Source organism: Penicillium samsonianum, assembly GCF_028829775.1.
Source record: "Penicillium samsonianum strain IBT 33392 chromosome Unknown utg000004l_segment0_segment0, whole genome shotgun sequence".
NCBI classification, from domain to species: Eukaryota; Fungi; Ascomycota; class Eurotiomycetes; order Eurotiales; family Aspergillaceae; genus Penicillium; species Penicillium samsonianum.
Genome location: NW_026643262.1, coordinates 3,108,106 through 3,135,324, shown reverse-complemented (window position 1 = coordinate 3,135,324; position 27,219 = coordinate 3,108,106). Strand labels below are relative to the sequence as shown.

At 49.5% G+C, this 27,219-nt stretch overlaps 9 protein-coding genes across 9 annotated transcripts; 5 read left to right on the top strand and 4 right to left on the bottom strand.

Annotated features, from left to right (window-relative positions):
* Positions 1 to 456: 456 nt before the first annotated feature.
* On the top strand, positions 457 to 2,851 carry N7471_008101 (glycosyltransferase family 2 protein; the record flags this gene model as incomplete). Its single annotated transcript, XM_057280820.1, has 3 exons — positions 457 to 741; positions 817 to 1,536; positions 1,598 to 2,851. The coding sequence occupies 3 exons, from the start codon at positions 457 to 459 to the stop codon at positions 2,849 to 2,851; spliced, it is 2,259 nt and encodes a 752-aa protein (XP_057135080.1).
* A 1,650-nt stretch (positions 2,852 to 4,501) lies between these two features.
* On the top strand, positions 4,502 to 5,697 carry N7471_008100 (aromatic ring-hydroxylating oxygenase subunit alpha; the record flags this gene model as incomplete). Its single annotated transcript, XM_057280819.1, has 2 exons — positions 4,502 to 5,166; positions 5,232 to 5,697. 2 exons carry the CDS (start codon positions 4,502 to 4,504, stop codon positions 5,695 to 5,697), a joined length of 1,131 nt encoding a protein of 376 aa, XP_057135079.1.
* A 239-nt stretch (positions 5,698 to 5,936) lies between these two features.
* On the bottom strand, positions 5,937 to 7,121 carry N7471_008099 (uncharacterized protein; the record flags this gene model as incomplete). Its single annotated transcript, XM_057280818.1, has 1 exon — positions 5,937 to 7,121. The coding sequence occupies one exon, from the start codon at positions 7,119 to 7,121 to the stop codon at positions 5,937 to 5,939; it is 1,185 nt and encodes a 394-aa protein (XP_057135078.1).
* Positions 7,122 to 9,538: 2,417 nt separating this feature from the next.
* Positions 9,539 to 12,213, bottom strand: N7471_008098 (putative anaphase-promoting complex subunit Apc5). The gene is made up of 7 exons (XM_057280817.1): positions 11,475 to 12,213; positions 11,331 to 11,424; positions 10,854 to 11,268; positions 10,681 to 10,804; positions 10,524 to 10,630; positions 10,328 to 10,464; positions 9,539 to 10,274 (listed from the first exon to the last, which is right to left on the bottom strand). The coding sequence occupies exons 1-7, from the start codon at positions 12,181 to 12,183 to the stop codon at positions 9,554 to 9,556; spliced, it is 2,307 nt and encodes a 768-aa protein (XP_057135077.1). The 5' UTR covers positions 12,184 to 12,213; the 3' UTR covers positions 9,539 to 9,553.
* A 157-nt stretch (positions 12,214 to 12,370) lies between these two features.
* Positions 12,371 to 13,438, top strand: N7471_008097 (phosphoribosylaminoimidazolesuccinocarboxamide synthase; the record flags this gene model as incomplete). Its single annotated transcript, XM_057280816.1, has 3 exons — positions 12,371 to 12,520; positions 12,594 to 12,969; positions 13,062 to 13,438. 3 exons carry the CDS (start codon positions 12,371 to 12,373, stop codon positions 13,436 to 13,438), a joined length of 903 nt encoding a protein of 300 aa, XP_057135076.1.
* A 183-nt stretch (positions 13,439 to 13,621) lies between these two features.
* N7471_008096 (CIA30 family protein) lies at positions 13,622 to 14,809 on the bottom strand (the record flags this gene model as incomplete). The annotated part of the gene is made up of 3 exons (XM_057280815.1): positions 13,622 to 14,343; positions 14,447 to 14,680; positions 14,731 to 14,809. The coding sequence occupies 3 exons, from the start codon at positions 14,807 to 14,809 to the stop codon at positions 13,622 to 13,624; spliced, it is 1,035 nt and encodes a 344-aa protein (XP_057135075.1).
* A 969-nt stretch (positions 14,810 to 15,778) lies between these two features.
* On the top strand, positions 15,779 to 18,820 carry N7471_008095 (uncharacterized protein; the record flags this gene model as incomplete). Its single annotated transcript, XM_057280814.1, has 5 exons — positions 15,779 to 16,188; positions 16,237 to 16,372; positions 16,479 to 16,569; positions 16,698 to 16,882; positions 16,937 to 18,820. The coding sequence occupies 5 exons, from the start codon at positions 15,779 to 15,781 to the stop codon at positions 18,818 to 18,820; spliced, it is 2,706 nt and encodes a 901-aa protein (XP_057135074.1).
* Positions 18,821 to 19,242: 422 nt separating this feature from the next.
* N7471_008094 (mediator of RNA polymerase II transcription subunit 12) lies at positions 19,243 to 24,939 on the bottom strand. The gene is made up of 6 exons (XM_057280813.1): positions 24,113 to 24,939; positions 23,458 to 24,055; positions 23,198 to 23,402; positions 22,503 to 23,138; positions 22,150 to 22,451; positions 19,243 to 22,090 (listed from the first exon to the last, which is right to left on the bottom strand). Exons 1-6 carry the CDS (start codon positions 24,693 to 24,695, stop codon positions 19,699 to 19,701), a joined length of 4,716 nt encoding a protein of 1,571 aa, XP_057135073.1. The 5' UTR covers positions 24,696 to 24,939; the 3' UTR covers positions 19,243 to 19,698.
* Positions 24,940 to 26,247: 1,308 nt separating this feature from the next.
* N7471_008093 (uncharacterized protein) lies at positions 26,248 to 27,004 on the top strand (the record flags this gene model as incomplete). Its single annotated transcript, XM_057280812.1, has 8 exons — positions 26,248 to 26,284; positions 26,336 to 26,386; positions 26,462 to 26,493; positions 26,554 to 26,570; positions 26,627 to 26,638; positions 26,694 to 26,791; positions 26,851 to 26,867; positions 26,924 to 27,004. 8 exons carry the CDS (start codon positions 26,248 to 26,250, stop codon positions 27,002 to 27,004), a joined length of 345 nt encoding a protein of 114 aa, XP_057135072.1.
* Between the last annotated feature and the right edge of the window lie 215 nt (positions 27,005 to 27,219).

Sequence of the window (27,219 nt, the reverse complement as noted above, 5' to 3'; positions counted from 1 at the left end):
TTCATTTGATGGTAATTATGATTGGTCCGATTAGGTGGCAATTTTGTAGATGAAAATGGAAGGATTGTAATATTACTGAAATATACATTTGAAAAGACCCGCTTGATGCAACCAGAGAGAATACTGGAAATGGAAAGTCAGACACATTGCGTAAGAAAACCACCGTTAGAAGTGAAACATTACATTAAAAAAATCCTGAAAATCTATTTTTGCGCGGCTCCGGCCCAAAGCGGCCATGCATCTCGGTCCTTGGCATGCACTAGCCTCAGGGCTTAACCATCTGGTCCCTTAGAGATCGCTGGTCCCGTACGCTAAAATACTAGGAATGTGAGACCTTTTCTCTTCCATCCTTCCATTCCAGCTCTTTGGGCTGATCACACTCGTTTTCAACGTTTTCAAGATCCCACATTCCTCATTGTCTTTACATAATCTATATCCTTTCCCGGGGTCGTCGAAATGGACAGACGTTATGGTCATGACGACCAGGACGAAAAGGTAGAGCTGAATACCTATCGAGGCTTCCATTCAAACAACAGCTTCGAACATCCAGAGCCTTTCTCGCCCTCACCAGTCTCTCCAAGGCCTCTTACTCCAATCAGACCGGGTCATTTCCCTACCGATGAGTACGGCCAACCTGTTTGGCTTCAACCCACTGCTCGAATGTCGGGTCACTCTGATTCCTTTCACAACTCGTGGGACACACGGACACCGTATGATTCCCGGTCGGCTTCACCTACTCTAGTTAGTACAACATTTCCTTTGTTCTCTTTGTTCTCGGTATAGATCACAGCCTAACCAAGTTTTTTTCCTGTACAGTACCAAAACCACGGAGTACAAGAAAGCCACCAGAGTCTTGCTCCCCTAGTGAGCTCACCTGCTCCTCCATCATTTGAAAAAGATTGGGTCAAATCTGGATCCATTGCTCGCATCCACGATCGTGATGATGCAGAAACATGGAAAGGGTGGAAGAGGTGGGTGTTTGCCCTGGTACCATTTCTCACATTTGCCAACACCGGAATCTACTTGTTCTACCTTGGTCTGAGAATCGCCTGCATTATTATGGCTCAAAACGTTGCTGGAGTCTCATATGCTGGAGCTTGGGTCTTTGTGGCTATCGAAATTACTGTTGCGATCCCCTCCCTCATGCATAACTGCTGGACTATGATGGCTTTGAAGAAGAGAGGCCGTGCCAAGCTGAGATTGACCGGTGGTGAATGTCCTACGGTGGATGTGTTTATCACTTGCTGTGGAGAGGACGACGAGGTTGTTCTTGATACTGTCCGTGGTGCGTGCGACCAGGACTACCCCCGCGACCGGATGAGGGTCATCATCCTGGACGACGCCAAGTCTCCCACCCTCGAGGCTGCCTGCAACGAACTCGCCTCGAACCATCCCAACATCATTTACATGGCCCGTGAAAAGATCCCCGGAAAGCCCCACCACTTTAAGGCGGGTAACCTGAACTACGGTCTGGACCAAGTCAACCTTATGCCTGGAGGCGCCGGCCAGTTCATGGCCGCCCTGGATGCTGATATGGTAAATTACAAATACCCAGCCCACTTTGAAATTAATTGGTATACTGACTGACAATCCGCAGATTCCCGAACAAGAGTGGCTTCGTGCGATCCTTCCCCACTTGCTGGTGGATCCAAAGATGGCCCTTGCATGCCCGCCACAGCTTTTCTACAACACCCCTGCATCCGACCCGCTTGCCCAGAGTTTGGATTTCTTCGTGCATGTTATTGAGCCGATCAAGGATGCACTCGGTGTGGCTTGGTGCACTGGATCTGGTTACGTCGTTCGACGCGAGGCTCTCGAAGAGATTGGCAACTTCCCGCTTGGTTCCTTGGCTGAAGATGTCGCGACCTCAACGCTCATGCTTGGCAGAGGATGGAGAACTGCATACATCCACGAGCCTCTTCAATTTGGCACCGTGCCGGAAGACTTTGGTGGACATCTCAAACAGCGTACGCGATGGGCAATTGGAACCGTCGACACAGCTGTCAAGTTGAAGTTCTGCCTTTGGGGTGACGCCGTTCGACAGATGACCGCTGCTCAGCGTTTCTCTGGCTTCCTCTATGCAACTCTCAGTGTCTACACCCTCCTGCTAACTGCCTCCCTCTTTGCTATCCCAGTCATCCTTTTGTGGGGCAAGCGCCTCGTCGCCTTCGCGACTGAAGAGCAACTCCGCTGGCTGATCTGGGCCTGCTTCGCCGCAACCATCTCCAACCGTCTCTGTGAAATGGCCCTGTTCATCCCGGCTGGCTACCACACCGGTCAACGAGGCTCCCGCTATCAACTTTGGATGTCACCCTACATCGCTCTCTGCATTGTGCGCGCCTTCCTCCTGCCCACCTGGCTGGGCGGTCAAACCCAAGCCTTCAAACCAACGGGTTCTCTGGGTTCAGCTCTAAACGAGCGTGACCCAAAGAAGTCGAAGAACATGTTCGTCCGCCTGCGCGTGATCCTGCTCAACTACATGGCCAGCTTCCACCTTGCCTTCGTATACGTCACCCTTGTCGCAGTCGTCATCTCCTCTTATCGCTGCTTCGCCCAGAACAATAGCTTCAGAGATATTATCCTCTGCCTCATCACGCACGCTTTCTGGCCCCCGTTAACATTCCTTTTCATCTGCACTTCGCTGTGGACCCCGGTATCTTATGCGATCGACCCACCAGCCATGCCAGAACGTGAGGAACTTCTGACACGCGACCCTAAAACTGGTGTCGCGCATCCGACAAAGAAGAGTAAAAAGATCGCCTTTGGTGGCCAGGCCGCTTGGTTCGAGCTCGAATACACGGTTGCCACCGCAGCCACGATCTTGGTATTTGTCTACTCATTTATGTTCTAATTATGATTTCCCCAGATGCGATTTTTGGAAATCTGTCTGCATAGCTAACGTGTCACGTGCTTCAATTGCAATCCTTTTTTGTCTCCCGCGTTATTATGTACCTATCTACACCTTGGAGGGTGGCGTTAAGCTTTGTGACTTTCAGTTGTACAATGTACTACTGTACTGCATATTGGGTGTTTTTTATACATGAAATACATATGTTGATCAACTCAAAAAGTGATCCATCGCCCGGGCTGTGCGCGTACAGAAATAGTCGGTGGTGCATACAACCCATGAAGGTACCTACATGTAGATCCCCTCTCGACCAATCATCTCGAGGTCTGGTCTAAGCGCTGATTTAATTTCGGACCGACGCGGGTGCGTTGCCTGGGTTGTTTATCTGAGACTTTGGAATTCTTGCACATGTGCATTTGCCAGCGAAACAAGTACCTTCGTATTAATTCTGTATTGAGGCCTGATAACCCCATTTCCCATGCCAAATTTGTTTACCTCCCTGCTTTATTGCTTATCTGGTGCCATTGATCGCCAATACGTTTTGACGCTTTTATCAGACATGTACTTTTGTTTTATGATCGGAGCTAGTTATCAGTGTCACCGCTATTCTCGTGACGTTGCTTGGTCTAGAGCTTCTGCAGAGAGGGACATAATTGGAAAGCTTGATACGAACTGACTCGTCGGGTTTTTCGAGCTTGCGATAAATAATAATTTGGACTCCCTATTCATTAGTATCGAAAAGAGACAAGGGTTTGTTACTAGCTCAGACGTTAGCCCTGAGACTGCTCTTTGTTGGTCTCGTCCCCCTCATTATTGCCAAAGTACACCGGGATACTCCGGACTTTGAGTTTCTTTCTCCCTGAAACAATCTCTTCATTGGAAAATGAATCTTTCTCTTTCTGAATCTTTATGAATCATGTAGGTTCAGTCAAGGAACCTCTGTTCTGATCCTGATGCACCAAAATGGTGAACGATGTTGGTTTACTTCAGAAATCGTCGCAAAAGCGAAAGGATCACGACCCCTGCGGGTTCTCGTGACTACTACTAGCCTGGTGCCGGCGATGCCGGAAATGAATCCTACCTTGCCATTACCATTTGGTTTATCGAAGGTCTTGCAGCAGGCTCTCCCCCATACCCCGGGTTTCCAGCCCCGTGACCTTGGCGAACAATAAACATTGCCATTTAAGGTACGTGTAAACCGCCGGCGTGGGTCGGATTTACCCCGAACCGTTGACGGTTCGGGGCCTTATCAGCTGCCCGTCTTGCCTCTTGCCACACTCCAGGACTCCATTTGATTAGAGTCGTGGTTGATAGGCTTCAAGCCACTCGGTCCGGTTTGTTGCCTACCGGTCACCTGATCGGTCTCCAAGTATATCTCCCGCAAAAGTGACCATCTGAATACAATCAGTCTCCAACTATGTCATCGGACTCGGTTTCGAAAGGTCCAGATCCGTGTTATACATCGGATAGATTGTTCCAAGCTCCGTGGTTCATGAGTTGGCAGTGATTGTGATGGCTATTTAGAAGAGTAGACATCTCCGAGTTTCCAAATTTAGTCAATAGCAACTTCAAAGTGCCATCATCACAGTTGAAACTTCAGTCTCAACCTTCTTTAATATTAAATTACAAAGACATCTTTAATTTGCATTCGCAATGTCCTTCTTGAGGAACTACTTCGGTACCTCCGCTGTACCAGCGAAGGATGAGAAGAAGCCTATCCGTGCTCTTCCCGCTTCCTGGTACACATCCCAAGATATGTACGAGCTTGAACGACGATCTATCTTCTCCCGGAAGTGGCTTCTTACTACACACAAGCACCGAGTACCCAACACCGGTGACTGCGTTCGCTACGACGCCGCAGGATACGAGTTCATCGTCGCCAAAGACAACAATGGAAACATCAACGCTTTCCACGGCAACGATCTCTTCCCCGCGCATGTGCACATTGACCGAAATGGATTTGTCTGGGTGAATCTGGACGCCAGCGATACACCCGAAGTTGCCTGGAAAGACGACTTCGAGGGTGTCGATGAGCAACCCCGGTTCGAGCACTACAACTTCGAGGAATACGTCTTCGACCACACATGGGATATGGAGGGCGACTTCAACTGGAAGATCTTAGCAGACAACTACAATGAGTGCTACCACTGCCAAGTCGCTCACCCAGACATCCCCACCATCGCCGACCTCAACTCCTACTATGTCAAGACCAAGGCCGGTCACATCCAGCACTACGGCGCTCCGCGACCAGACCAAATCGAGAAGGGATTCCGGATAGCAACTACCTATTTCTGGCCTAATGCCTCTTTCAATATCTCGTGAGTATATGATAACGATATCACCCTCGCCAGACTATATGAAAACTAACATCGAACCTCCTTAGTCCCAATTTCTTCTTCATGCAGCGATTCACACCTACCAGCCCGACGCAATGTGTAATGCGCTACGAAGTCTACCGCCACAAGGACGCCACCGACGAGGCCTTCAACCTCATCAGCGACATGTACAAACGAATCATGTCAGAGGACAAGTACCTGTGCGTGCACTCGCAGAAGAACCTCAACGCCGGTGTCTTTGTCAACGGCCAGCTTCATCCTGAGATGGAGAGGGGTCCGCTCCATTTCCAGAAGACTGTCCGGGAGGTTGTCACAGAACACTATGCCAAAGAGGAGGCTGCGGGTCATCAAATCTGGCCCGCGAAGCACGATCTTCCCGAGGACGTTTCTGTCAGCCACAATCAAGAGAATGTCGCTCTCTACACGGGTGGGCACAGTTACGGTGTCGAGGTAGACACTTTCAAGGACTCCATGGGTGCCGGTCTCTCTACGGTAACGGCAATTGCTGTGTAGGCTGGTGGTGAGCTTGGAATAGAGAACCCCGTGTGATATATAGTTTAATATTGCGTTCCCTTTTAGCATTGTGTTGATGGATGATAATGATTATGAATGTGGTTTACTTGCGTTGCATTTAGCATTTACAGAATGGATACTTTTTATATTTTCTTCAACATACTATGTTGTAAAACAAGTATATCTGACTAATAATTAGATTCATCTAATATATACATGCCCCTGCAAGAAAGAAACAATCAATCAGCCCAGTCAACAAGGAACTCATCAAGAAAATCATAATTAGCCCTCTCCCTCTCCCTCCGTCCCCGAAGAAGATCAGCAGCAATATCAAACTTGGGCTCAGGACTAGAACGACTCTCCTTCTCTGGCGACGAAGCACGACTCGGAGCATCCAAATGTCGAACGACATCTGTACCCCCAACAACAGGCTTGATATCGGGTATCTCGGACTCGTAATCTACCAAATCAAGCTCGACCCCAGACTGTCTCTTTGTGTCATGTACTTCATGCCCATGATCCGACCCCAATATACTTTTCGCACCGAGCAGAGACGAACCATGCCCATGCATGGTCCTGGGGTATTGAAATGGTTCATGCGACGAAACCGGCGACTCAGACCTAGTCGTGCGGCTATCACTGTGATCAACGGAATCAAAACTCCGCGGTGACCACGGCAATCTCTGTTCAAGCGAGTCCTCCTGCACGCGATGCCTACGAGCAGCACGCATATAACCCCTGCCAGGATCACGGGAACAATGACGATGCTCACAGCCATCCGTCAACAACTCCGTAAGAAGGACATTTAACTGCGCCAAGCGCTTGACCTGTCTAGTCGGGATGGCGTCCTCGGCATACTGAGTCGATTTCCTCTTACGGGACGACCGCGCTCCCATCCCCATCCCCATCTGCGTCTGCTCTGGCAGTTCTCTCGCGTCCCGCAATCCGCGAGTCTCAAACCTCGGCGACTGCCCAGCTTCCATCTTCAGCGTCTCTTCTTCATCGTAGGCGATAGCGGGCTTGAAGCCGATGCCGTGGTCAATCAGCACCTGGTTGAGATAGTTGACGCGGCTTTCGAGGAAGGCTACGTAGCTGCGTGGCACTTCTTGCTTGGTGAGGGGGTCGTAGCCCACGCAGCGGACTTGGGCTTTCTCGCATGACTCGCAGCGAGGGAGGCGTTGGTCGCAGCGGTGTTTGCGGAGGCGACATCTGTTGCAGGCGGAGACGCTGCGGAATGGAGGGGCTGGGGGTTCGGAGGTGGTTGTTTGGTTGTTTGGTTTGGGGGTTGGGTTTTGTTCTGATGTGAGTGGTGGGGAGGTTGGGAGGGTTCTGCGGCTGGTTTTCACTGAGGTTTTGGAGTTGGGGAGTGGGCTGGTTCGTCTGTTTTCTAGGGAGGATGGGGTTGGGGATGGGAGCTTCAGCATTGTGTGGAGTTGGGCTTATGAATTGAGTTGAGCTTTATGTTCATTGAAGTAAATGGTTGAATATGACAGTTGTTTTAAAGACTACGTAGTAAAACTTCTAATATAGATTAGTATAGTTACATATATGTATATTGAACTCCGAAAATAGGGCGTTAAGTATGTCTAATAGAGTTCGAATTCCGGGTTTATCCCGGAACTCAGTTCTCGCTCACCGGAAGACTGTCCTAACTCCGAATATGTGGGGGCCAGCTTTGATATGGTGGATCTTGGTGTCTTTACCAGGTGTTGATATCTATAAAGATATAGATGATGTGGCTATAAAGAGCTTCTATAAGTTTAAACCCCATTTATCTTATCTACTATTCTACAGAACTCGCGATATAGTAGAAAGACCCTCGTCTCGGCCGAATGCGGAGACGCCACTTGAGCCGCGTGGATAGAGCTGTGGAGCAACAGATACCCCCCCCCACGCCGGAGAAATTGTAGTCAAGATTCCCTGTGACCCAGAAATCTCGGCTTAATACGGAAAGCACACTAAAGAGCGTACCAATAACGTTGGCGGCAATTGATATCCATGAATGCCAACCTTGGAAGGTTTGGCGCATGGACCACTGCTATGTCTCCGCATTTCTTTGTTATGCTGGAGCGAAGTACGGTAAATAGTGTAACCGATCTCGCAAATAGCCTATCTCAGTTAGTACTCACTTATTCTAGGTTTTTGTTTCCGAGTTCTCCCGTCTGAGATCAATGACTCTATATCTTAAACAGGAACAACAAAATAATAGTCCAAGTGATAATGTTGAACAATTCCATAGGGCGCAGGTATATATATCCATCCATGGGCTTGGGATTACAATGGGTGCAACATCAATTGAACAGACATTGCTCTAGCCCTAGAGAAATTTCCCCTGTCGGCCATTCGAAAGTCTAATATAAGGTTCCGTAGATATGTGGGGGGAACCTTCCTCTTTGCCGATCTCTTCGTACTCTTCTACACCAATATGCCAATCTAGTAGAGTATTCAGAATCAGCCAGCATCCTTCACGATGGAATATGCAACCCACCTATATATCCACTCAATCATAACGCTGATCCGGTAATTCAGTGCAAAGTGGTTTCCCGCTAGCATCCTGAGGCAACTCCCGACAGAAACCAGTCGGGTCGGTACCATGTATCTCTCTTATATGCATGTTTAGACCTTGTTGTTGCTGCATTTCCATCCCACGAGAAGCGGTCATGCTAGCTGCAGCCTGTTGGGTTGCTTTAAATTGCCTAGCTCTTAGCCAAACCAGTGTAGCCATTGCGATTAGTATAGGGACGCCTATCCCAACTCCGAGTCCAAGTGCAAGCTTTGATGTCGTTGTGAGTGCTGGGGATTGATCGGCCGGGCTGGCGGTGGTATTAGAGGAAGGGGGCGATATCGAGATGGTGGTCGTTTCAGTCGATGATCTTCTGGTAATGTTGAAATAGGCCGAGGGGAAGCCGCTTGGTCCAGACGGGTTGACCCAGAAGAAGAATGTGGGTGAATATTCCAGATCAAAGCCGTAGAGTTGGACAGTCCAGGTAAAGTTTGAGAAATGATCCTGTTCGTTGATTTGGGCTGGCTCTTGTCAGTCTTGCGGTTTCTAGTTGTCGGTTCTTCCTCTGGCCTACCATATACGTTCCCTCGACTGTAGGCGCTTCCCCCAATGGACTCTGCTGCCATATAGATACGTTGAACACCGGTAGGTCTGTCTTCCATGAAACCACTTTCTGGTCACCCAATGTCCAAACAGGACTTTTTCCGTTGATGTAGACGGGGTTGATCATATAATTTGTCTCTTCGGCTCCGTTGACTGTCGAAATGAGGCCCGAGAGAAGGATAAAGAGGGGCTGAAACAAGTGTATCATACTTTAGATCTTAAACAGTGATATAATAGAGGACTTAGCCAGAGGATGTTAGAATTTCATGGTCGTAGGCCAAGGGCGAATGAAAACACAAGCAAGTCGGTCTCTGAAGGGTGTATGAATTATGGGCTGACAGGCACCGCCTCGTAGACTTAATGTAAACAAGATCAGAATCCCTACTCTATGTCCGAAGAATGCAGCGCCCGGTGATAGATTCCAATATCGGTATAAGGGAGGCAAACTTGACTAGTGGAATTGGGGCAATTTTGAAGATCACGAAGATACTGTGGTGTGGATTTATGAATAGGTCACAGATCCGAAGGAGAATGAGGGCAGGCCTGGGATTATGATTCCAGCTAGTAACTTCGTCGAGTTCACGCTAGTTGAGTGAGATGATCGAGAGAAACCTGAGGGATAGAATATATTGCCATCATACCCACTGCAACATATATATTTGTCGACTCGCTTTTTAACTGTCTTCTGCTTAGATTACGATAATCAGACCATTCTGCAAGTGTATATTATTGTTTCTTTGGGAAAGGTATTCATGTTGCAATTCGTTGTCTCCGCAGATCCAGATACTTGGCAGCATAATCATTAGCCAATACCGGATCGCCCGTAAGATGCATAACAGTGGCCTTCTTGGCTATCATCTCCGTCTGGCCCTTGATATCCTCAATTTCCTCGAAATGATCATACGCCGAGTCAATGTACCCAAGGGCACGGTTAATGTACTCCTTTCTCGCAGACGTCGAGTCCCGGCCCTGCAAGCTCCACAACTCACCCGCCATGCCCATATTTGCGTCCACGAGAAGTGAATACGCCTGCGCGATGAGACTGTAGTTTTCTGATTCCAGGATCTGGGGCAAGATGCTCTCGACTAGTTCGCCCGTGGCTTCGAATTCACGGAGACTCAATAACACCGTCGCTAGTGTGCAGATGGCTTCCCAGAGGGCGGCGAGGATTTTTGAGCGATGCGCGATGTTCGCTGCGCGCATGGCGAGCGAGAAGCCGCGTTGCGGTTGGCCGGATTTGCCGAGGATTTGTGCTTTTAGACAGAGGAGCCTGACTTGGGAGTGGACGTCGAAGTTCTCGGGTTGCATGGAGTGCGCGGCTTGCTCGACCATTCTCAAAGCGCGACCGTAGTCGCCTTGGCGAATGGTGAATTCTATTGAGTAGAAGGCTAGAAGTAGGCGCATGTCAAAGTCACGGAGTTGCACTGCCTGGAGTTGGGATAGAATGTGTTCGACAGCCACCTTGTCGTCGCTGTAGGTTGTTAGAAATGGATTGAAATCAGCAATACAGTTGGGGGTACTTACCGGCAGATTTGTCGTCGCAATTGCAGTAGCCCTGAAGAGAAAGTCCAGGTGTTGTTGTATCTGAAAGCTCGGAGCTTCTCTGGGTCGATCTTATTCATCCGTGTGAATGCCTCCTTGTAATTGCCTTTCTGTGCCAACTGTAGGTGATGGATCAGCATTTCTGTCATACACTTCCAGAGAAAGGCAGCTGACATACTATTTGGCAATTTCGGAATGTGATCTTGACAAAGTCATCATGATGTTGGCCCTCCGAGTAGCACTCGCGGAATATCTCGGTATTGAGCCAAGCAAGGTGAGTGGCACCTGTCGGCTGTATTAGCGCAATGTCAATTACTATACACTTGGTATCATACCTATCCTGGCGTACATGGAGCCCTCTAACAGCATGTATGCACCCGTGGGAGTCGCAACGCCCTTTGTCACATTGACATGTGATGCTCGCACGAAGGATTCGATTATTGATGCAAGACTCTCTCCCTGTTCATCATTAGCGTCAACCTAGTCAAAGGAAAACAGGAATCCTTACTTGCTGCATCTCTAACTTAGCTTCGCTAAGTAATGTGGTACTCATGAGAGACCACATGTCAGTCTCCTTGGACTTGGCCTTGAGGAAAGCGAGACCCTCTTTTTCATTACCCAGCATACCACTATTTTGGACTTCCCGCATCTGCTCTGGGAAAGCTTTGCCAAAGTGATACAGCCAGCTCATGCAGAAGTTCAGGCAGTTCATATCATGAGACTCGCGAGCAATTGCTACGGCCTCTTGCACGGCTGAGATAGCTTCACTGAAACACTCAAAATCTGCTTGCATGATAGCCAAGTTCAGAAGGGCAAATTGATATGCACTTCGGTCGAGATTCGCGTGCATCGTGTAGTCGAAGTAGCGGTGGAGATTGTCAAAGGCTGAGGTATAGTCTCCAGCCCTCCAGGCGTCAAGATATCTATCATTTTGTTAATCACAATGTACAATGTACAATCGATAATGATGTATACAACAACGTACTCCATGTAATACATCATTACTGGGACTGAAGTCTCTGAGGTCATGATGCGTTTCAGCTGAGCCCTCATTTCATCCGGAACTCTGCCTCCCATTCCTGTGTCTGTTAGCACAATGGGCAGGGCAAGCCGGAAAAGAATTGCATACTTTGTAGTTCACCGACCTGGAACTCGATCAGTCGCTCTGCATCCTTGACGCTGACCTCTCCCTCTCCATCCTCATCATCTTCGATGTTACCATACACCACCCGTGAAAGGTGGCTGGTTGAATCCAGTCCCAGGTCGCGTAGATTAACATCAACGGCGATTTCCTCAGCCTCGCGATGTCTGCGACTCCAGTAGCTGTATGTGGGTAGACGGTATTTGACAAATCCCGCCCAGAGCTTCACAGCATCGTGAAACTGCAGCCGCGTATATTCAAGATAAGCTCTCCGTACGAACGCGCCAAGCGGCGAACTCCTGGACAAGCGCATGCGATCATCCGCCACTGGTGCAATTCCATTATCCCTATCATGGATCAGCTCCTCGCGTGACTTAGCCAGGAGCGACGGGATAACCTCGCCGAAGAAAGTTTCCAGCGCATCCAGCGAGTCGATGGACCAGAGGTTCTTCAGAAACAAGTCCCAGAGCGTGCGCCCAGGAATAGAGGACTCATGGCGGGACAGGCATCCTTCCAGCTCTGAAATTGTCGGCAAGTAATGCTCCTCCCATTGCTTATCGGCGGCATCTAGTGGGAATAGACCCGCTGTGAGGAACGAGAGGACGTCAATAGCAGAAGAATTGGGCACGACGCCTTCAGTGTAGAGGGTGACCAAACACAGAAAAGAGACTCTCCAGGGAGTCAAATAACGCGTCATTTTGCCTTCGCTATGGCTGCCACATCTTGCTGTGTTCTATCAAAAGGTATTGTTCCAAGGGTGCGCGTGTTGGGGATAATTGATCGACACCTGAGGCTGCAAGGCTGCAATGCGGGACAGCACTCGGGAAAAAAAAGATGACGCATAACTACTTTCCTCCGCAACTCACCAATTGAACAATTTCACAATGGCTCAAGCTCTGACAACCACAGATTTGCAGGGTGCCTTGCCCCTTGTCGCCAGAGGCAAGGTCCGCGACCTCTACGAAATTGACGATAAGACCCTCCTCTTCGTTGCGAGCGATCGCATCTCCGCCTACGATGTGATCATGGAGAATGTATACAATTCCCCACACCAACATCACAATTCTAATAAGACTGCCTGCTAATGCTAGTTCTTCTCCAAAATAGGGTATCCCTAACAAGGGTGTTCTCCTCACCCTCTGCACGCAAACGTGGTTCAAGGCCCTGACAGAGGCTAACCCCTCCCTCCGCACCCACTTCATCACCCTCGACCTCCCTCCCCAGATCCCGGAATCCCTCCGCCCAATCCTGCAGAACCGGAGTATGCAAGTGCGCAAGTTGCGCATTCTCCCCATTGAGGCAATCGTCCGCGGCTACATCACCGGCTCGGCATGGAATGAATACAAGAAGTCCGGCACCGTGCATGGAATCAAGGTCCCCGCCGGTCTGCAGGAGAGCCAGGCTTTCCCCGACGGCCCTATCTACACCCCCAGCACGAAGGCGGAGCAGGGCGAGCATGATGAGAATATTCATCCGGATCAGGGTATGTTCTTTTCGTCGAATCCGTTGGCTTGAGATATCTATACTTGATGTTAGTACACAACGAGACCCCCACCTAATATTTACCACTCACAGCTGTCGCCATCCTGGGCGAACCCTACGCCTCGACTGTTGCCAAGATGGCCGTTGAGCTATACAAGACAGCGCACGAGTACGCTCTCGAGCGTGGTGTGATCATCGCCGATACCAAGTTTGAGTTTGGAGTCGACGAAACTGGCGAGGTCGTGCTGGCTGATGAAGTCCTGACGCCCGACTCCTCCCGCTTCTGGCCTAAGGAGTCTTACGCTATCGGTCGCGGCCAGGCCAGCTTCGACAAGCAGTTCCTGCGCGACTGGTTGGTCAGTGAGGGTCTCAAGGGTAAGGAGGGTGTGCGGATGCCTGATGATATTGCGCTTAAGACGGCGGAGAAGTACCAGGAGGCTTGGGAGAAGATCACGGGTGGTAAGATCTAGAGTGAGGTATATGGTTAAGCCCGCTATATCGAGGGATATATATGATCCAAGGTTAGAGATTTGTGTTTATGATTGATTCGAGACGAAAATGAAATAAAAGTATCATGTCCAATGGTTGTGGCCCACCGTGGAGGCAGTAGCAGGGATTATTATACACATATATGGCCTTATTTTGTCTTACCTTTACTCCTCCCACTCAGACTTCAACCCCTTGAGGCCCTTCTTATTCGAAACCCGATCCTGCTGCTTGCTCTCTTCCTTGATGGACTTCTCCTTGGGCTGATTAGTCCAACCAGAGCTAGCACCCTCATCAAGAGGCAGCGCATGATCCCCACAAATACGGCGCTCTTCTTCAATCTCCGCCTCGCTAATTCCATTCGTCGCCCAGATCTTATGAATACGTAGATCAAACGGACCCTCAACACGGTCGGTGAGACCAATGCCAATACTCTTAACACGCTGCCGAGTCAAAGAAGTCTGAGGCTCAATGACAAAGCCGTAACTCGTGCGCACAAACGAGTTGAAGGGCAAGAGAACAGTCTCCCATCCATTTGTGCCAGACGTCGTTGTACTGGTAGAGGTAGACATGATCGTCGATTCAGGTGGGACGTCTGAAAGCGCAGCGGGCAGGCCGGTAGGATATAGGTCCTCAACGGCATCAGGTGAATCTGCCTGGAAATCATAGTCCTCCTGTGACTTTGGTGTGTCGCGCAGACGGTGGTGTCGCGTGTATAGTCTGTGCTGGTGGATATCCGTCTCGACGACCGCGTCTGTCTGCACGTTGACAGTGTACCGGCGGCCGTCGGACTTGATGCGCAGGGCAAGGTACGCGTAGGGATCAACGTCCCAGAAAAGCCGGCCAAAGAGCCAAAAGCCTCGATCTTGGTTGCGGAAAGCGGCGTAGCCTGGTTTGCGGGTATTAGTTGTTATATTTTTTTAATTTTTTAATTTTTCGTGTTCTAGACCAATTGGATGTGTCGCTAACTAGGCAGGAGGTAGAGAACATACCGGTTCTTTCGACGCGCCAGTTGTCAGGAAGCTTGGTTGAGATGCTACCGTGGAAGCGCGCATGCGAGGGAGTATTTGTAGAAGGTTCAGCAGGTTCGTAGTCTAGGCTGGCTGTGCTAAAGCCTCCTACTGCGCGGTCGGCCATGGTCTTGCATCCTGTCACGGTATTCTCGTCTTCGAAATTCAGGAGGGTATAAGGTTTGGTCGGGGTGTGGAGGGCTTCTGTGTTCCAAGCTGCGGCAAATGAGTTGAGCTGCAAGACTGACGACATCGACACAACTTACCGATCTTTGATAGACGGCCGAACTCATCGGCGCTGCGTTTGAAGAATCCGCCTTGGGCTAGACGTCGAGTTGGAAACATATTGGAGTAATTGTAATTGAGGATAGGGAGAAGCCCAGATGTGCCTGGAGTTGGAGTTGCTTAATATCAAGATGTCGGCTTCCGAGGTGGCGTGAACGGGGCCGATAAGAGATTACTCGAGTGTTTGGGATGTTTGGTCTCTTCTCTTCTTCTCTCCTCTCTTTATGCCCTAACTTCCTTTATACTTCCATTTTACTGTTCCTATAATATACTTACACACCTGAGAAGAGTTCTATATTCTCTCAATAATATACACGTCATTATGTTGCAACTTTTACTTTCCAGGGATTCGGAATTTAAAACTCAACATTCAAGATTCACGCTAAGTGCACCAGCATTTTGAAGACTTGATCTTCCATTGTCCCTGTTGAGCTTAGTACTGTTGTTACTAAATGCCATGCATCTGCCGATAGCTGACGACATTCTGATCCTCAGAAACATCTCGTATACTTCGCCAGGCCGACACCTGAATCGGTATGACGCGTATTCCCTCTTTGGGAAGGATATCCAGACTTCATGGCCAACTTTATATGGAGAGTCATGCATAATATGCGCGATAGACTTCTTCATGAGAGCCCGGCTCCCATCCGTCTTCTGGATGTCCGATTATGAACCAGTGGTTTGATGGTCTCCCAGACCGCAGAGCCCTGGGTAAGGTTTGATTCTGAGTCAAGGTCACTTCTTACTAGTCCTATGAGGGGCTCCCCGGAAATATACCGCGGTTAGCTTCATATCTACCTGTCTGTGCTGGGGAATTCCAGCGCTTGAGATCGGATTTTTCGATATTTATCCCAATATGGCGACGGAGGTGGTGTTCATAGAGAATATCCCACGTAGTTATCTCGATACCCTCGTTCTCTTCTCTCTTCTTTTTCCATACATCTATACCACGCTCGTTTACCGCAGTTGAACCATTCGTTTACCGCAGTACAAACACTTAATTACTTTCGTTGATTATATACCTCCCCAATGGCCATCTATTACGTCGAGCCTAGTACCACTTGGCGTAGTGCCCCGGAGCCTACTATCCGAAGGTATGATGTCCATGAACATACAGCTTCGGAATCCAGTGCCCCCGGATCTAGTAGCTCGAATCCTAGTACCCCAGAAGCTGCTGCCAAGTCAGCCGAGCCAGTGAAGGCAGTCAAGGCATTCAAGCCATCTGAGCTCCTCGACCCATTCGCGCTAGTCAAGCGAGTAGGGCACGTCGATCCATCCAAGATAGTCACACTCAAACGAGTCAAGCCAGCCGACCAAAAGAAGCCGGGGGAGGAAGACAAGCCGGTACACCTCCCGCGTGCAGACCGATTGAATCAAGTTCCAACCAAGGGAAATGCACAAGGCCTTTTCCTTCCCGATTGCTGTGTTTTTGTGGGAAAGTACGTATTTCCCAGTCCTATCTGCTACTATATACTAACTATGAATAGCCTCTCTATTAAGGTTTCTCCTGAAAAGTTGGAAGAAGATCTTACAGATATGATCTCTGCATTTGGCCGGTGTCATGTTAAGATCAAAATGTCACAGGGTTTGAAGAAACTCCCTGTTGGCTTTGTACAGTTTGAAGTAAGTGCAACTGTTTAATATATATATATATATATATGAGATATCTGAGATATATGCCGTATATGGTATGTATGGCATATATCTCAGATACTAACATACTAAATAGGACACCAAAGCAGCAAATTCTGCATTGAAACAAAATGGAAACCTGATGCTCCATAATCGGGTGTTGAGATTGGAATCATCCAAGGCTAGACGTAAGTTCTCTTTTTTCTTTGGTGGACTCTTCATCTTATGTGCCTTACACCTTTTGCACCTTCGCACCTTCACACTTTATCACCTCATCTTCACACCTTCACACCTTCTCACCTTTTCTTTTACTTAGGAACTGCCAATTTCGGTTATCTCTCTGATGCTCCCATCGAGAAAGCTGAAGTTGTTGCTGCCCTGAAGGGACGTGGTAGTCTCGAGAGCATAGCCATTGAACACTTTATCAACTCAGAAGGGGTCGACTCTACCTTTGGCGTTGTCACTTTCGCATACCCTGACGATTACGCAGATGCCCTCCAGGTAAGTCGACTGTCCAAATTTTCTCTGACTCTACTGACCACTTGACCATTTTAGCATTTTCAAAACAACCCCGATTTCTATATGAACAGATCCACGATGGACCCCAACGACACCCAGCTTCCTCAGGATTATCCTCCTGCAGGACACAGGCCGTCTAACCAACCTCCCCCAAACCGTGGCAATCAGCAGCGATACAACAATGGCCGCAGATCTTTCCACCGTCCATGGTACAGCGGCAGCAACAACAACAACAACAGAGGCGGATTTCGAAATGCTCCTGGCGCTGCCCCCAGACAGCAAAACCCACCCTTTGCAAATCACGGTCACAGTCAAAGCTTCAATGGTCAGGGCCATTCGCCTCATGGCTCTTTCTCTCAGAACTACCCCGGTGGCAACGGCTTCCTCCAGAACAACTTCAACCAGGGCTATCCCAACCCCAACTTCAATCAGAACTTTCCTGGCAACAACTTCCACCCGGGCTATCAGGGCAACAACTTCCCCCCGAACTACCCCAATCAAAACTTCGTAGCTGCGGGTGCCTTTCCCAATACTTCTGTTGTGTTCAACCAAATGCAAATGTCTGAAGGTCCACCCCCACCATATCATGCTGAGTACGCTGCTATGCCACACACAGGGTTTCCTGTGTTCTTGAGCAATCCACCATACCAGCCTCCCAATACTCTTCCTCCAATCATCACTCAGCCTCAGCCTGTTGCTGGTCCTGTTCCTGGTTCTGTTCATGGTCGCCGGCGATTGCCCCCTCGCCCTGACTGTCCCTTGATTGTCTCCAGCCAGCCCCAATTTGACACCGAACATCATCTGCAACTCTACTACGAGCCCTACCCCACTGAGGAACCCGTCGCAAATATGCAGTCAAACTGGGCTGGTCATCCAGGTGCTTGTTTCGTGCAGCCTGACTACAACCAGCCCTACCCGCCCAACCCACATCCTCGCAGTCGCCAATCTAGCATGGAAAGTCAGCAGAACATCAATTCGCCGCCCAGGGCCAACGAATCCGAGTCAACCTTGACACAGACTAAAGTCCAGACCCCTGAGATTGAGAGAGGTCGCCAACTAGTTCGGCCGCGCCACCCCAACACCGATGGAGGCTGTGACATCATGGCTCCAGTGTCTGCTCCTGCTAAGACCCAGAGTGACCCCGTCTCTATGCAAGCTCTGGATGGTCCCCCGGGAAGAATTAACACGGCATATGTCAGCAAGTCCACCGAGATTCAGACTGAGCCCGCTGCATCTGTGAAAGAGCCTATCGAGTCTGAGGACAAACCCACCGAATCTAAGACTGAGCTCAACCCGCCTCAGACCGAGTCCACCTGTGCTCCAACTCATGATCCAAAGGAAGAAGAGTTGATTGATGAAACTAAGCCACCATTGGAAATCGACACCAAGGATGAAGAAAGCGCTGGGTCCTCCTCCGAGGCCGGCCCCAAGACACCAGACACTGATGAGTCTCGGGAAAGCGCTAAACTTCAGACTCCAGCCAAAGCTGACTCACTGAAATCTGCCGATAGCAAGACCCCTGATACCGTCGAGACCCTCAAGCCAGTCGACAAGGGCACTCCAGACAAAGGCAAGTCTCCAGAAGTGGGCACACCCACTCCAACCGAGTGTGGCAGCAAAAGGCTCGAGCCCGCACTGCCAGACAACAAACACCTACTGGCCCGCCATTCTTTCCAGCATCGCAAGCCCCTCAAGAAAAAGTATCAGCCCAAGACCGACACCGGCAAAACAGTTGAGCAGTACACCCGTGAGATAAATGCGCAGCGCGCATCAATTGACCCTGACTCGCGTGTCCCTGAACATATCCTGCAAGAGGTGATCCAGGAGCTAGAGAATGAGTGCAGAGTTCATATTCGGAAGAGCAAAGGTCTCGGTCCCAGTGATAAGAGCAGTGTTGACAGTACTTCTTCGAAGAAGTAAATAGGTTTGATATTGACACATGATTGAAATGGGGATGGAGGAAGTTATCCGGTTTGATTTGCTTGCTATGACAGGGCGTTTTATTCTTATCTTTTCTTTCTTTTTGTTCCATGCTGGCTCTATGGTCTGTTCTTCTTTATTCGAATCTGTGTATCTGCTTTTCAGGGAAAAGACAAAACACCAAAAAAGGGGAGCATGTATATTACGATGAACATGCTCGATTCAATTATCGAATTTCAAATTTTATTCTGCAAGCTTGCTCATTCCTATCAGTAATCCAATGCATCGTAACCAATATTAGTTCTTAGCCGTAGTAGTCTTGGTTCTAGTGCCGTCAGTCACCTACCATAAGCTGCCCCGATGGCCCTAGAGTGTTAATATACAACGATAAAGAATGAAGTGACCCATCGATAATAATATGATCTGATTTCAATGTTGATTGATTGACATGGCCGAGCGGCAACTTGATCCCCGCCCATGTAAACGCCGAGACCGAAAGCCGGTTTATATGTACAAAATGCTTCTCGATGCCAGGTTGCATGCCATAGATACCGAAACCGAATGCCCGTGGGGGATAGTGATGCACGCCGAACAAAAAGAAAAGAACGCAGAAGAAAAGAAAATGGCGAATTCCCATATGCAAACGCTCATGGTTAAATAGATGTGGGTTGTGAGGATAGAGAGGATATGCTGTGAGGGTGGTAGGAGGTGGAGGTGGAGGTCAGGAGTTGAGAAGTGATCGGGTATGAAGAAGATAACGCTGGGAATACAAACGGAGGGAGGGATATGACGAGAAAGATACATAGGTAAGGGAAGATGGGCGTAAAATATGTATAGGAGTGTGACATCTCCCAAAGGATTAGTGATCAGCATGATCATCAAGCTCTCACACGTCTAGCATCGAAAAAGCCTAGATTGATGGCTGTATCATTGACTCCCAGGAACGGCGCCGCATCCTCAAGTAGTTCCCAAGGGCGAACTGGATATGGACCGACAACACGACCGCGGTGTTGAAGACGAAGTCGGTTGGCCATACTGTTCGAGTCAGGCAGTGCGGTAGACAGTCCCGACGCTGCTGTGACAGACTGCTGCGCTGGAGATGATCCAACGATAGAGAAAAGAGCAGGTGTGGGGGTTGGAGTTGACCCCGATGCTGCCGGAGAGGGAGCTGAGACTTGCTGGGCATTTGCAGGGTATTGGTCTGCCATTGGGCCCAGGAGGTAGAGGAAGCGAGAGTCGTTCTGGAATGGAACGAAGGATGGGCATTTCTCTTTCAGGAACCGTGCGCATTGGTGGCGGACTTCGTCTGGGAAGACGTCGATTAGCGATGCGGCCACGTCCAGGGCGTGGGTCTGTAGGAGGATTCCTGGGCAGGGACGGAAGCCTTCAGCCGGGGTCGGGTGCGGGAAGTAATCGGCTGCAGGGAATAGTCGAAGGACATCTCCGGGAAGGCGCGAGAGTGCAATGCAGAATATTGATGTCAGAAGTCGGAGCTGTTCGTGCAGAGGATTGATCTTGAGAGCTGGGGGCGGTTGGGCGAATGCGGACCGATGGAGGACAATGATCCTCAGCAAAGCAGAGAACCAGAATGCAAGAGCACGCTCGAATTTTGAACGATCTATGTTGGCGATACCCTTGGTAAGGGTACCGTTGTGCATGGTGATAATCTTGTGGAGAAGTGAATCCATCTTTTCCACAAGCACTGGAGCGACAGATGGAGCTCCGGAATCGGGGATGCTACTCGCAAGCTCCTCGATAATGGTAAGATACATTTTGGCAGTTTCCAATGATCCCAGCTTGTCCGGCGAATCAGGAATATCACCTATTGGCTCTTCAAGCAGTGGGATAGAGAAAAACTCCTTCTCGGCACGTTCCCGGATTTGGCGTACGGCGTCCGGGCTCATCAGTGCAACCAGGTCAACCCAGTGAAGTCTGTGAGCACGACAATCTGATACGGCAGTTTTGAACATGGCATCAACAATATTGGTTCGGTCTTCAGACCCTGAGTCCGCATGGAATAGAACCTGAAGCTTCAACTGGCAAAATGGGAGCGAGAAGTCGTCGGTCATACAGGCAAGCCTTTCGACCTTTGAGAGGACTGAGTTGCCGTCAGACTGTGACTCGACGCCCAATAAAAGGTCAAGCGCTTTCTGGACAATACTCAAAGCGGCTGGGTATTGGTCGATGAGCTTTTGCATGCCATTCCGTGCCGCACATTCGGGGTGTCGCACAAGAAGATCACGTAACAACATGACTATAGAGCACTCCATGTCGCTGTGCCCAGTGGAAGAGCCTCCGGCATTGGAGGATGCGGCGTCGCAAACAATTTTGAGCGCTTCCTCGGAGTTCTTATTGAGAAATTCCTGCTGTGCCAACTGGAACCGATAGGACACCAAATCAAAGGACTTGCCATCTTCGTCACCGGAGACAAGAAGCTGGACAAGGTCAGCAGGCAGTTGGGCTGCATTGGGGACTGTTGCTGGCTTAGAGAGTGTGAGTCTCTTTGCGAGTGCCAAAAAAGCTCTGATAGTAACGCATCCAACTCCAATTAGAGGCGGTAGAATTCGCAGCAAGACGGTACGTTCGGGAGATCGCAAATGACCACAAACCCAACGGGCAAGAATGCCATCGAAATGCTTTGGATGGAAAGACCTGAGCTGTGCAAGGTAACGGCAGGTGTCATTTGCTGACAGGTTTGCATGGCCATCATCGGATTCCAAATGCTTTATGAGTGTGTTGAAAATCGCGTCTAGAGTGGGCTCATCCATGACATTTCCTGATTGCAAAAGCTGATCTAGCTTCTCTCGAAAGAAGGGATCGACGCCACCAAAACCATCTGGAATGTGATCAGAGACTGGAGAAGATGCGGCCATGATTGACTTGTTCTCCATGCGAGAGAGATCCTGGCGAAGAATGGACACAGTGTTGAGTTCACTCGGGATGTGCAAACCAAGTTCGATCAGAGAGAATATCAGATCAAGACTCGGCATGCCAGACCTCTTAATTCCGGCGTAGGCATCAATGAGTCTCCGAAATAGGTCAGTTGTGGCGCCAATCACGGAAAGAGAGTCGAAATGGCAGTTTGTGGTATCTGCAACCGAGGCGAGAACGGTGCTATCACCACAACTAGATGCAAACTTCAACACATCTGCTAACATTGAAATGTCGTCAAATGATTCAAGAGCATCGCGGACGGTATAAAACTCGGCGGGAGTCAGCGCAGACACCACAGAGGCAATGCCAACCGGAAACGCTCCTCTGTTAGTAGACCTATTAGTGAGTTAGCAAGATAGGTTACGGGCTTAGGAGAGAAGAGTTCAAATGCTTACTCTGCGCTCCGGTTGTGTTCCGAAATTGCCTTTCGTAACCACTGGCCAACTTCGGCTTTGACAGCCCAAGGCAGGTTTGATGGTAATGAGTCTGGTTCCATTGGCGCAGATTCATTGACGCCGAAAATTCCAGGTAGACGTTGGCTGATGATATCTTTCACATTATCAATAGTTGCGTTCTCTTCTGAGGCAGATAGCCCAGTGCGAGTCAGCAGAGTACTCCGCAAGTTCCCAACATGTTCTGGAAGACGGGCAACAGGGAGTTGCGCTATCAGTCCAATATCGATTGGCAAGTCCTTCACCTGCACATCTGTTAGTGAGAAGAAAGTTTTGGCATGTAAGTTCGATCTTACCTTGCGCTCCTCGGCTGAAGATGATCCATTGGCAATGCCTCGTGCCATGAGCCATTGAAGATAGCGGCCAACTGAGAATGTCTGTGACCTGACAAGTTCAGAGACGACATGATAGATTTGATCCATATTGAGCTTTTGATTGTTCTGTCCACGCGAGAGAAAGGCCAGTATGTGACTGTCTATATCGACGCCGGCCAATTTCCATTTGCGGAGTAGGCGAACACCAATGTAAACCCGGCAGAGACCGTGGCGGAAGGGGGTAGAGAGCCATTCCAATAGCTTGAAGACCAAAACAGCCTTGTCATCAAAAGCGTCAAGATAGCCAAAGATAGAAGACGGATCCTGAGCGGAGCGGATGGAGTCAAGAAGTCGGACGATGCGTTGATGGGGTGAGCGTTGGGTTGCTTGTTTCGAGTGTTTGGGTGGTTGCACCCGCGCATTGCGCTCTGCGAGGCTCTGGAAAAGAGCTTTCTCTGCTTCATTGCCCAAATCAAGGACAGACGACACCTGTTGTTTATACGTCTCCCAAGAATTTGGGAGTATCATCGAAGATGTATGGTCCAGAACAAGCTTTTTGATAAAGCGAGAAAGACGGTCGATAAGAGGTTGAAGTTGAGTTAATTTAGCTTCAGTTGCCTATTGCTAGCTGTCAGTATTGACTGCAGGCACAAGTAGTCAATGCAAGTTGAACGCACCTGTCGCACTTTTTGGAGCAGCAGCTCAGCCAATCTTCGTCCCCTTCGCCGATATCGCATGATACTATTCCAGTATATGCCGAGCATCAAAAGCCAGATTGGAATCGTGCCGATAGAAGCAGCCTCAAAAGATGACAAGAACCATTCAAGGAAATGGTCATGGTCCAGTAAGTTCTCGGAGAATAAACGAGCAGTCAACCCGACTCTGGAGATAAAGGTTAGCATGCTGCTCACAATTAACGGCAATCCACGAAACGTACGCATATGTCATCTTCGCCTTCCAATCCGAGGACTTGGGGGCAGCAAATACCCCTTCGACAAATTGCTGGACATTCGTCGTCCAATCTCGGACCCATTTCGCCTCTAACCCAACAGCCAAAGCACCACTGGTGCCTTTTCGTTTGAACGCACGAATTTCATTCGCACCCACACATTTTGCCAACCAGACAGCACGTGCAACCGGAATCCATTTACCAAGGCACTGGTCCAGGAGGATCTTGCCGCGGATACCATGGGGAATGGTTCGGCTCAACCTTCGCAGCGGAACAGAGGGGTTGGCGAGATCCCGAAGCCACGCCTCGCGCTTGTTGTCGGTGAGCGTAACTCGAGGGGGCGGTTTAAAGGTTGACGGAGCGTGAATAGTGTTGTGACTTTGTCGTTTCTCTAACGCCGCAGCGAAGACGGACGAAAGCATTTGCAACCCTGTGCGATTCTTGAGCTGCGCATATAACGCGGGACGCGCTGTATTCGATTCATTCTGGGAGACCTGCGTACGGTCATAATAGCCTTGTTTCGCGGTTTGCTCGCTCAGGACGTCCTCCGGGTGGTTTCCGGTCCATGGGGCGAAATCGGCAGGTTCTGAAACGGGCGATTAGTCTCGATCGTTACAATTCAAAAATCCAGAGGTTAACTTACTTTGACCTTTGTAGACCGGAGCAACGGAAGGGACCTCAATGCAATACGGGGTCGTTTGTACAGCCCCGACTGGGGAGCCTTCCCTCGACTTCACGACACCACTTCCCTCAGGTTCGGCCACAAAATTGTTCATCCAAGGCTGAGCCGGCAACGGGGGCGGAGATGGGGGCTTAGATCCGGCAGCGCCATCGCCCCGATTCTCATTGCTCGGGATTTCCGACACGACAGCCTGGAATGACCAGACCGGACGGCCGCGCCACGAGACTGCAGGTCGCGAAATTGCACTTCCGGGAGTACCCCTCGTTTCTCCCACCGCTGCGCCAGTATCCGATGTATTCGATGCACTCGGAACATCCAATCTCGGTCGTTTCGGGGGCGGTTCTCTATCTTGCGACTCCGGACCGCCTGCGGTCAGGTCAACGACGGCGGGTTGTCGAATTGGCGGCTGTGGTAGTGAGGCTGACCTGTCGGGGTGGTCATATTGTCCCAACATCTGCGCATTATCAACTCGTCCGGGACCTCCATTGAAGGTCCGCAGAGGGTGGCCCCACGGTTGGCCGCCGGCAGAGGAATGGGGGATCATCTTAGGCTCATGATGTATCCAAAGGGAGGAGTATTCGGATCATCCAGGCGACGTATGGTTTCGAGTAATTCGAGTCAATATTTGAGAATGGAGGCGAACGCGCGGAATTAGGTGGAAGTTGGCGGGTTGGCAGGGTGAGCTGATGGGGAAATCGGGGAACGGCCAACTCGGGTATCTGGGTATCTGGGTATCTGGGGTCGGGGAAAAACACCAATCCTCTTTAGAAACGAAAAGGGAAAAGATGAACAGGGTTGTACAGGGAAGTGTAAGTACAACCTTACTTGGATATATAATAATGTACTTGTCAAGAAAGTTCAAGGATTGTGTTCACATCGCCACGGGCACTTTATCATATGATTTGACGGTAATGGGCTGACAATACCAGCCTTTACTCTCATTTGACCTTCTCCTCTCCTGATAATCGCAATAGGCCGTGTTTATTTGCTCTTTCTCAGTCTTTACATGTATCAGGGCTGACATTTACAGCCCTCTTGTTGCCTATATCTTCTCTGTTTCGCTTCCCTTAATCCGTCGGCTCCCGGAAAGCTCCCTGGTGATATGCCCTCCTCGGCAACAAGTCTTAGCCGCGCGGAATTATATTATTTTTTGTTCCCAATATGGAGTACATAGGTACGGAGTACTTGGCTGGGGGTTCTCCAATCCAATACCAGACCATGGCCTGTTACACAGTCTAGAGGTCCAAGAGCGCAACGGGCCGTTCCCATTCTCTGCGGCATAATCCCCGAGGCTTTCCAAATGGCTTATCACCAGAGTTCGATGAGTCCACATTCCGCAGAGCGCGTATCGGGTCCATCGGGTCTTTGCATTTCCAATTTCCAATTGTTTGACTCTTCACCCCGTGGCATGTTTGACTTGGCCTGGGTCTAATGGCAAATGCCGCCTGAGCTGCCGATCAATGTCTACCTGCATGTCCATCCAAGATTCCATGAAACTACAGTGAGGACTGGAATATGCTACCTGCAAGGGGTGATTTGCAGTGAGTAAGTTGAAGCCTACGGAGTCCGCTGTACCATGTTATTTATGTAGGAAGTGATCGATGCACAGCCATCACACTGACCTGCAGCACATCCAGATCATTACACAAACCCTGTATGGTGTCGGCTGGTTTTTACTCGTATTGTCTTCGTGCTATTAATTTCATAGCCAAGATCCGAATGAGTCTATTTCCATATAAATCGTATGTTGTACATGGTACATTTATAGCAGTTAACTATAGCAGTGGATGTCAACAAGTGTTTATCTATTGCTCAAACTTGAAGTATTCCGGTTCCTACTTGCAATGTTCTCAAATTGAGCGGGGAATCAATTAATAATGGCTCAATTCGGGAAATACAGAAGATACAGATGCATAAAAGAATCAAAAGTACATATGTAAGAAAACCAGATGTCCATGTCCCTCCATGTCGGAGATATTCAATCCGGGGTGTTCTCGGAAAGTCTAGCCCAGACTGGCACCGCCTTGGCACGGGGGTGGCCAGTTCGATCCTTCTGGTTACCTCAACCCATCACCTTAATATCATATCTCAACACAATGTCGTCAAAGAAAGATATGCGCAGGGCTGATCTCGGTGAGCAGTAATTGCTTCAAGTTTTGGCTCGTCAAAGCTAACGTTGAAAAGCGATCCCCTATGTCGATCCCCCCAAGAGCAGCAGCGATGCCGATATCTCCAGTACGCCACACCTTCGTTTCAGCAATGGGATACTTGAGTATGAGGACTATGAAGGCTGATTGAGCTATACAACAGGCACAATGTCGAGCACTATGCCCATGGCAGCCGTAAGTCGTTACCCCAACATCTGACCTTGCGATAACTTGACCCTGACCTTGATCTCTTAGATGTTTACCCGAAACCGGTGAGTCGCGCATCTTACACGAGCTATGGACATTATTGACAAGTGTCGCGACACAGCATGATCGGATGGTAAGAGCAAGGCGAGCAGTTAATGGTTTACCCAGGTTATCTGACTCGGAAACAGGGTATCCTTCGTCTTCTCACTTCAGTCCTGGTTGGGTGAATCCCCAGAACAGAAGAAGACCGCTTCTACACCGGCCTACATGTCGGTTCTCATGTCCTGTTCGTTACTCTCCGTATCCCCCTCGTGCTTGCAAGGCTAATCTCATGGCGTGGTATAGTGATGGCATTGGTTGTCGTACGTATCCCAAACCTACAGCATTGCGACGCACTCAGCTTAACAAACCATTGCAGACCTATTTCCCTCTCTTCTTGCCTCCCCAGGCTCCTGGCGGTACCACCGGCGCCGCCGCACCAACTCCCCTGGCCACTTGAACGTCCGAACCTCCTTGATATCCTCCTACATACGTCTCATAATCTCCACAGTCTCATCATCTGAACTACGATGGATCAATTGTTCGCGGGTCATCAGATTCTGAGTCTGGATTGAGAGATCATCTTATCTATTCTTGTCACGATGTACCAATATTCAAACCAAGTTCTGCCCTTGTGATCAAAGATGAGCAAGTCTGCTTATCACCATAATTGCC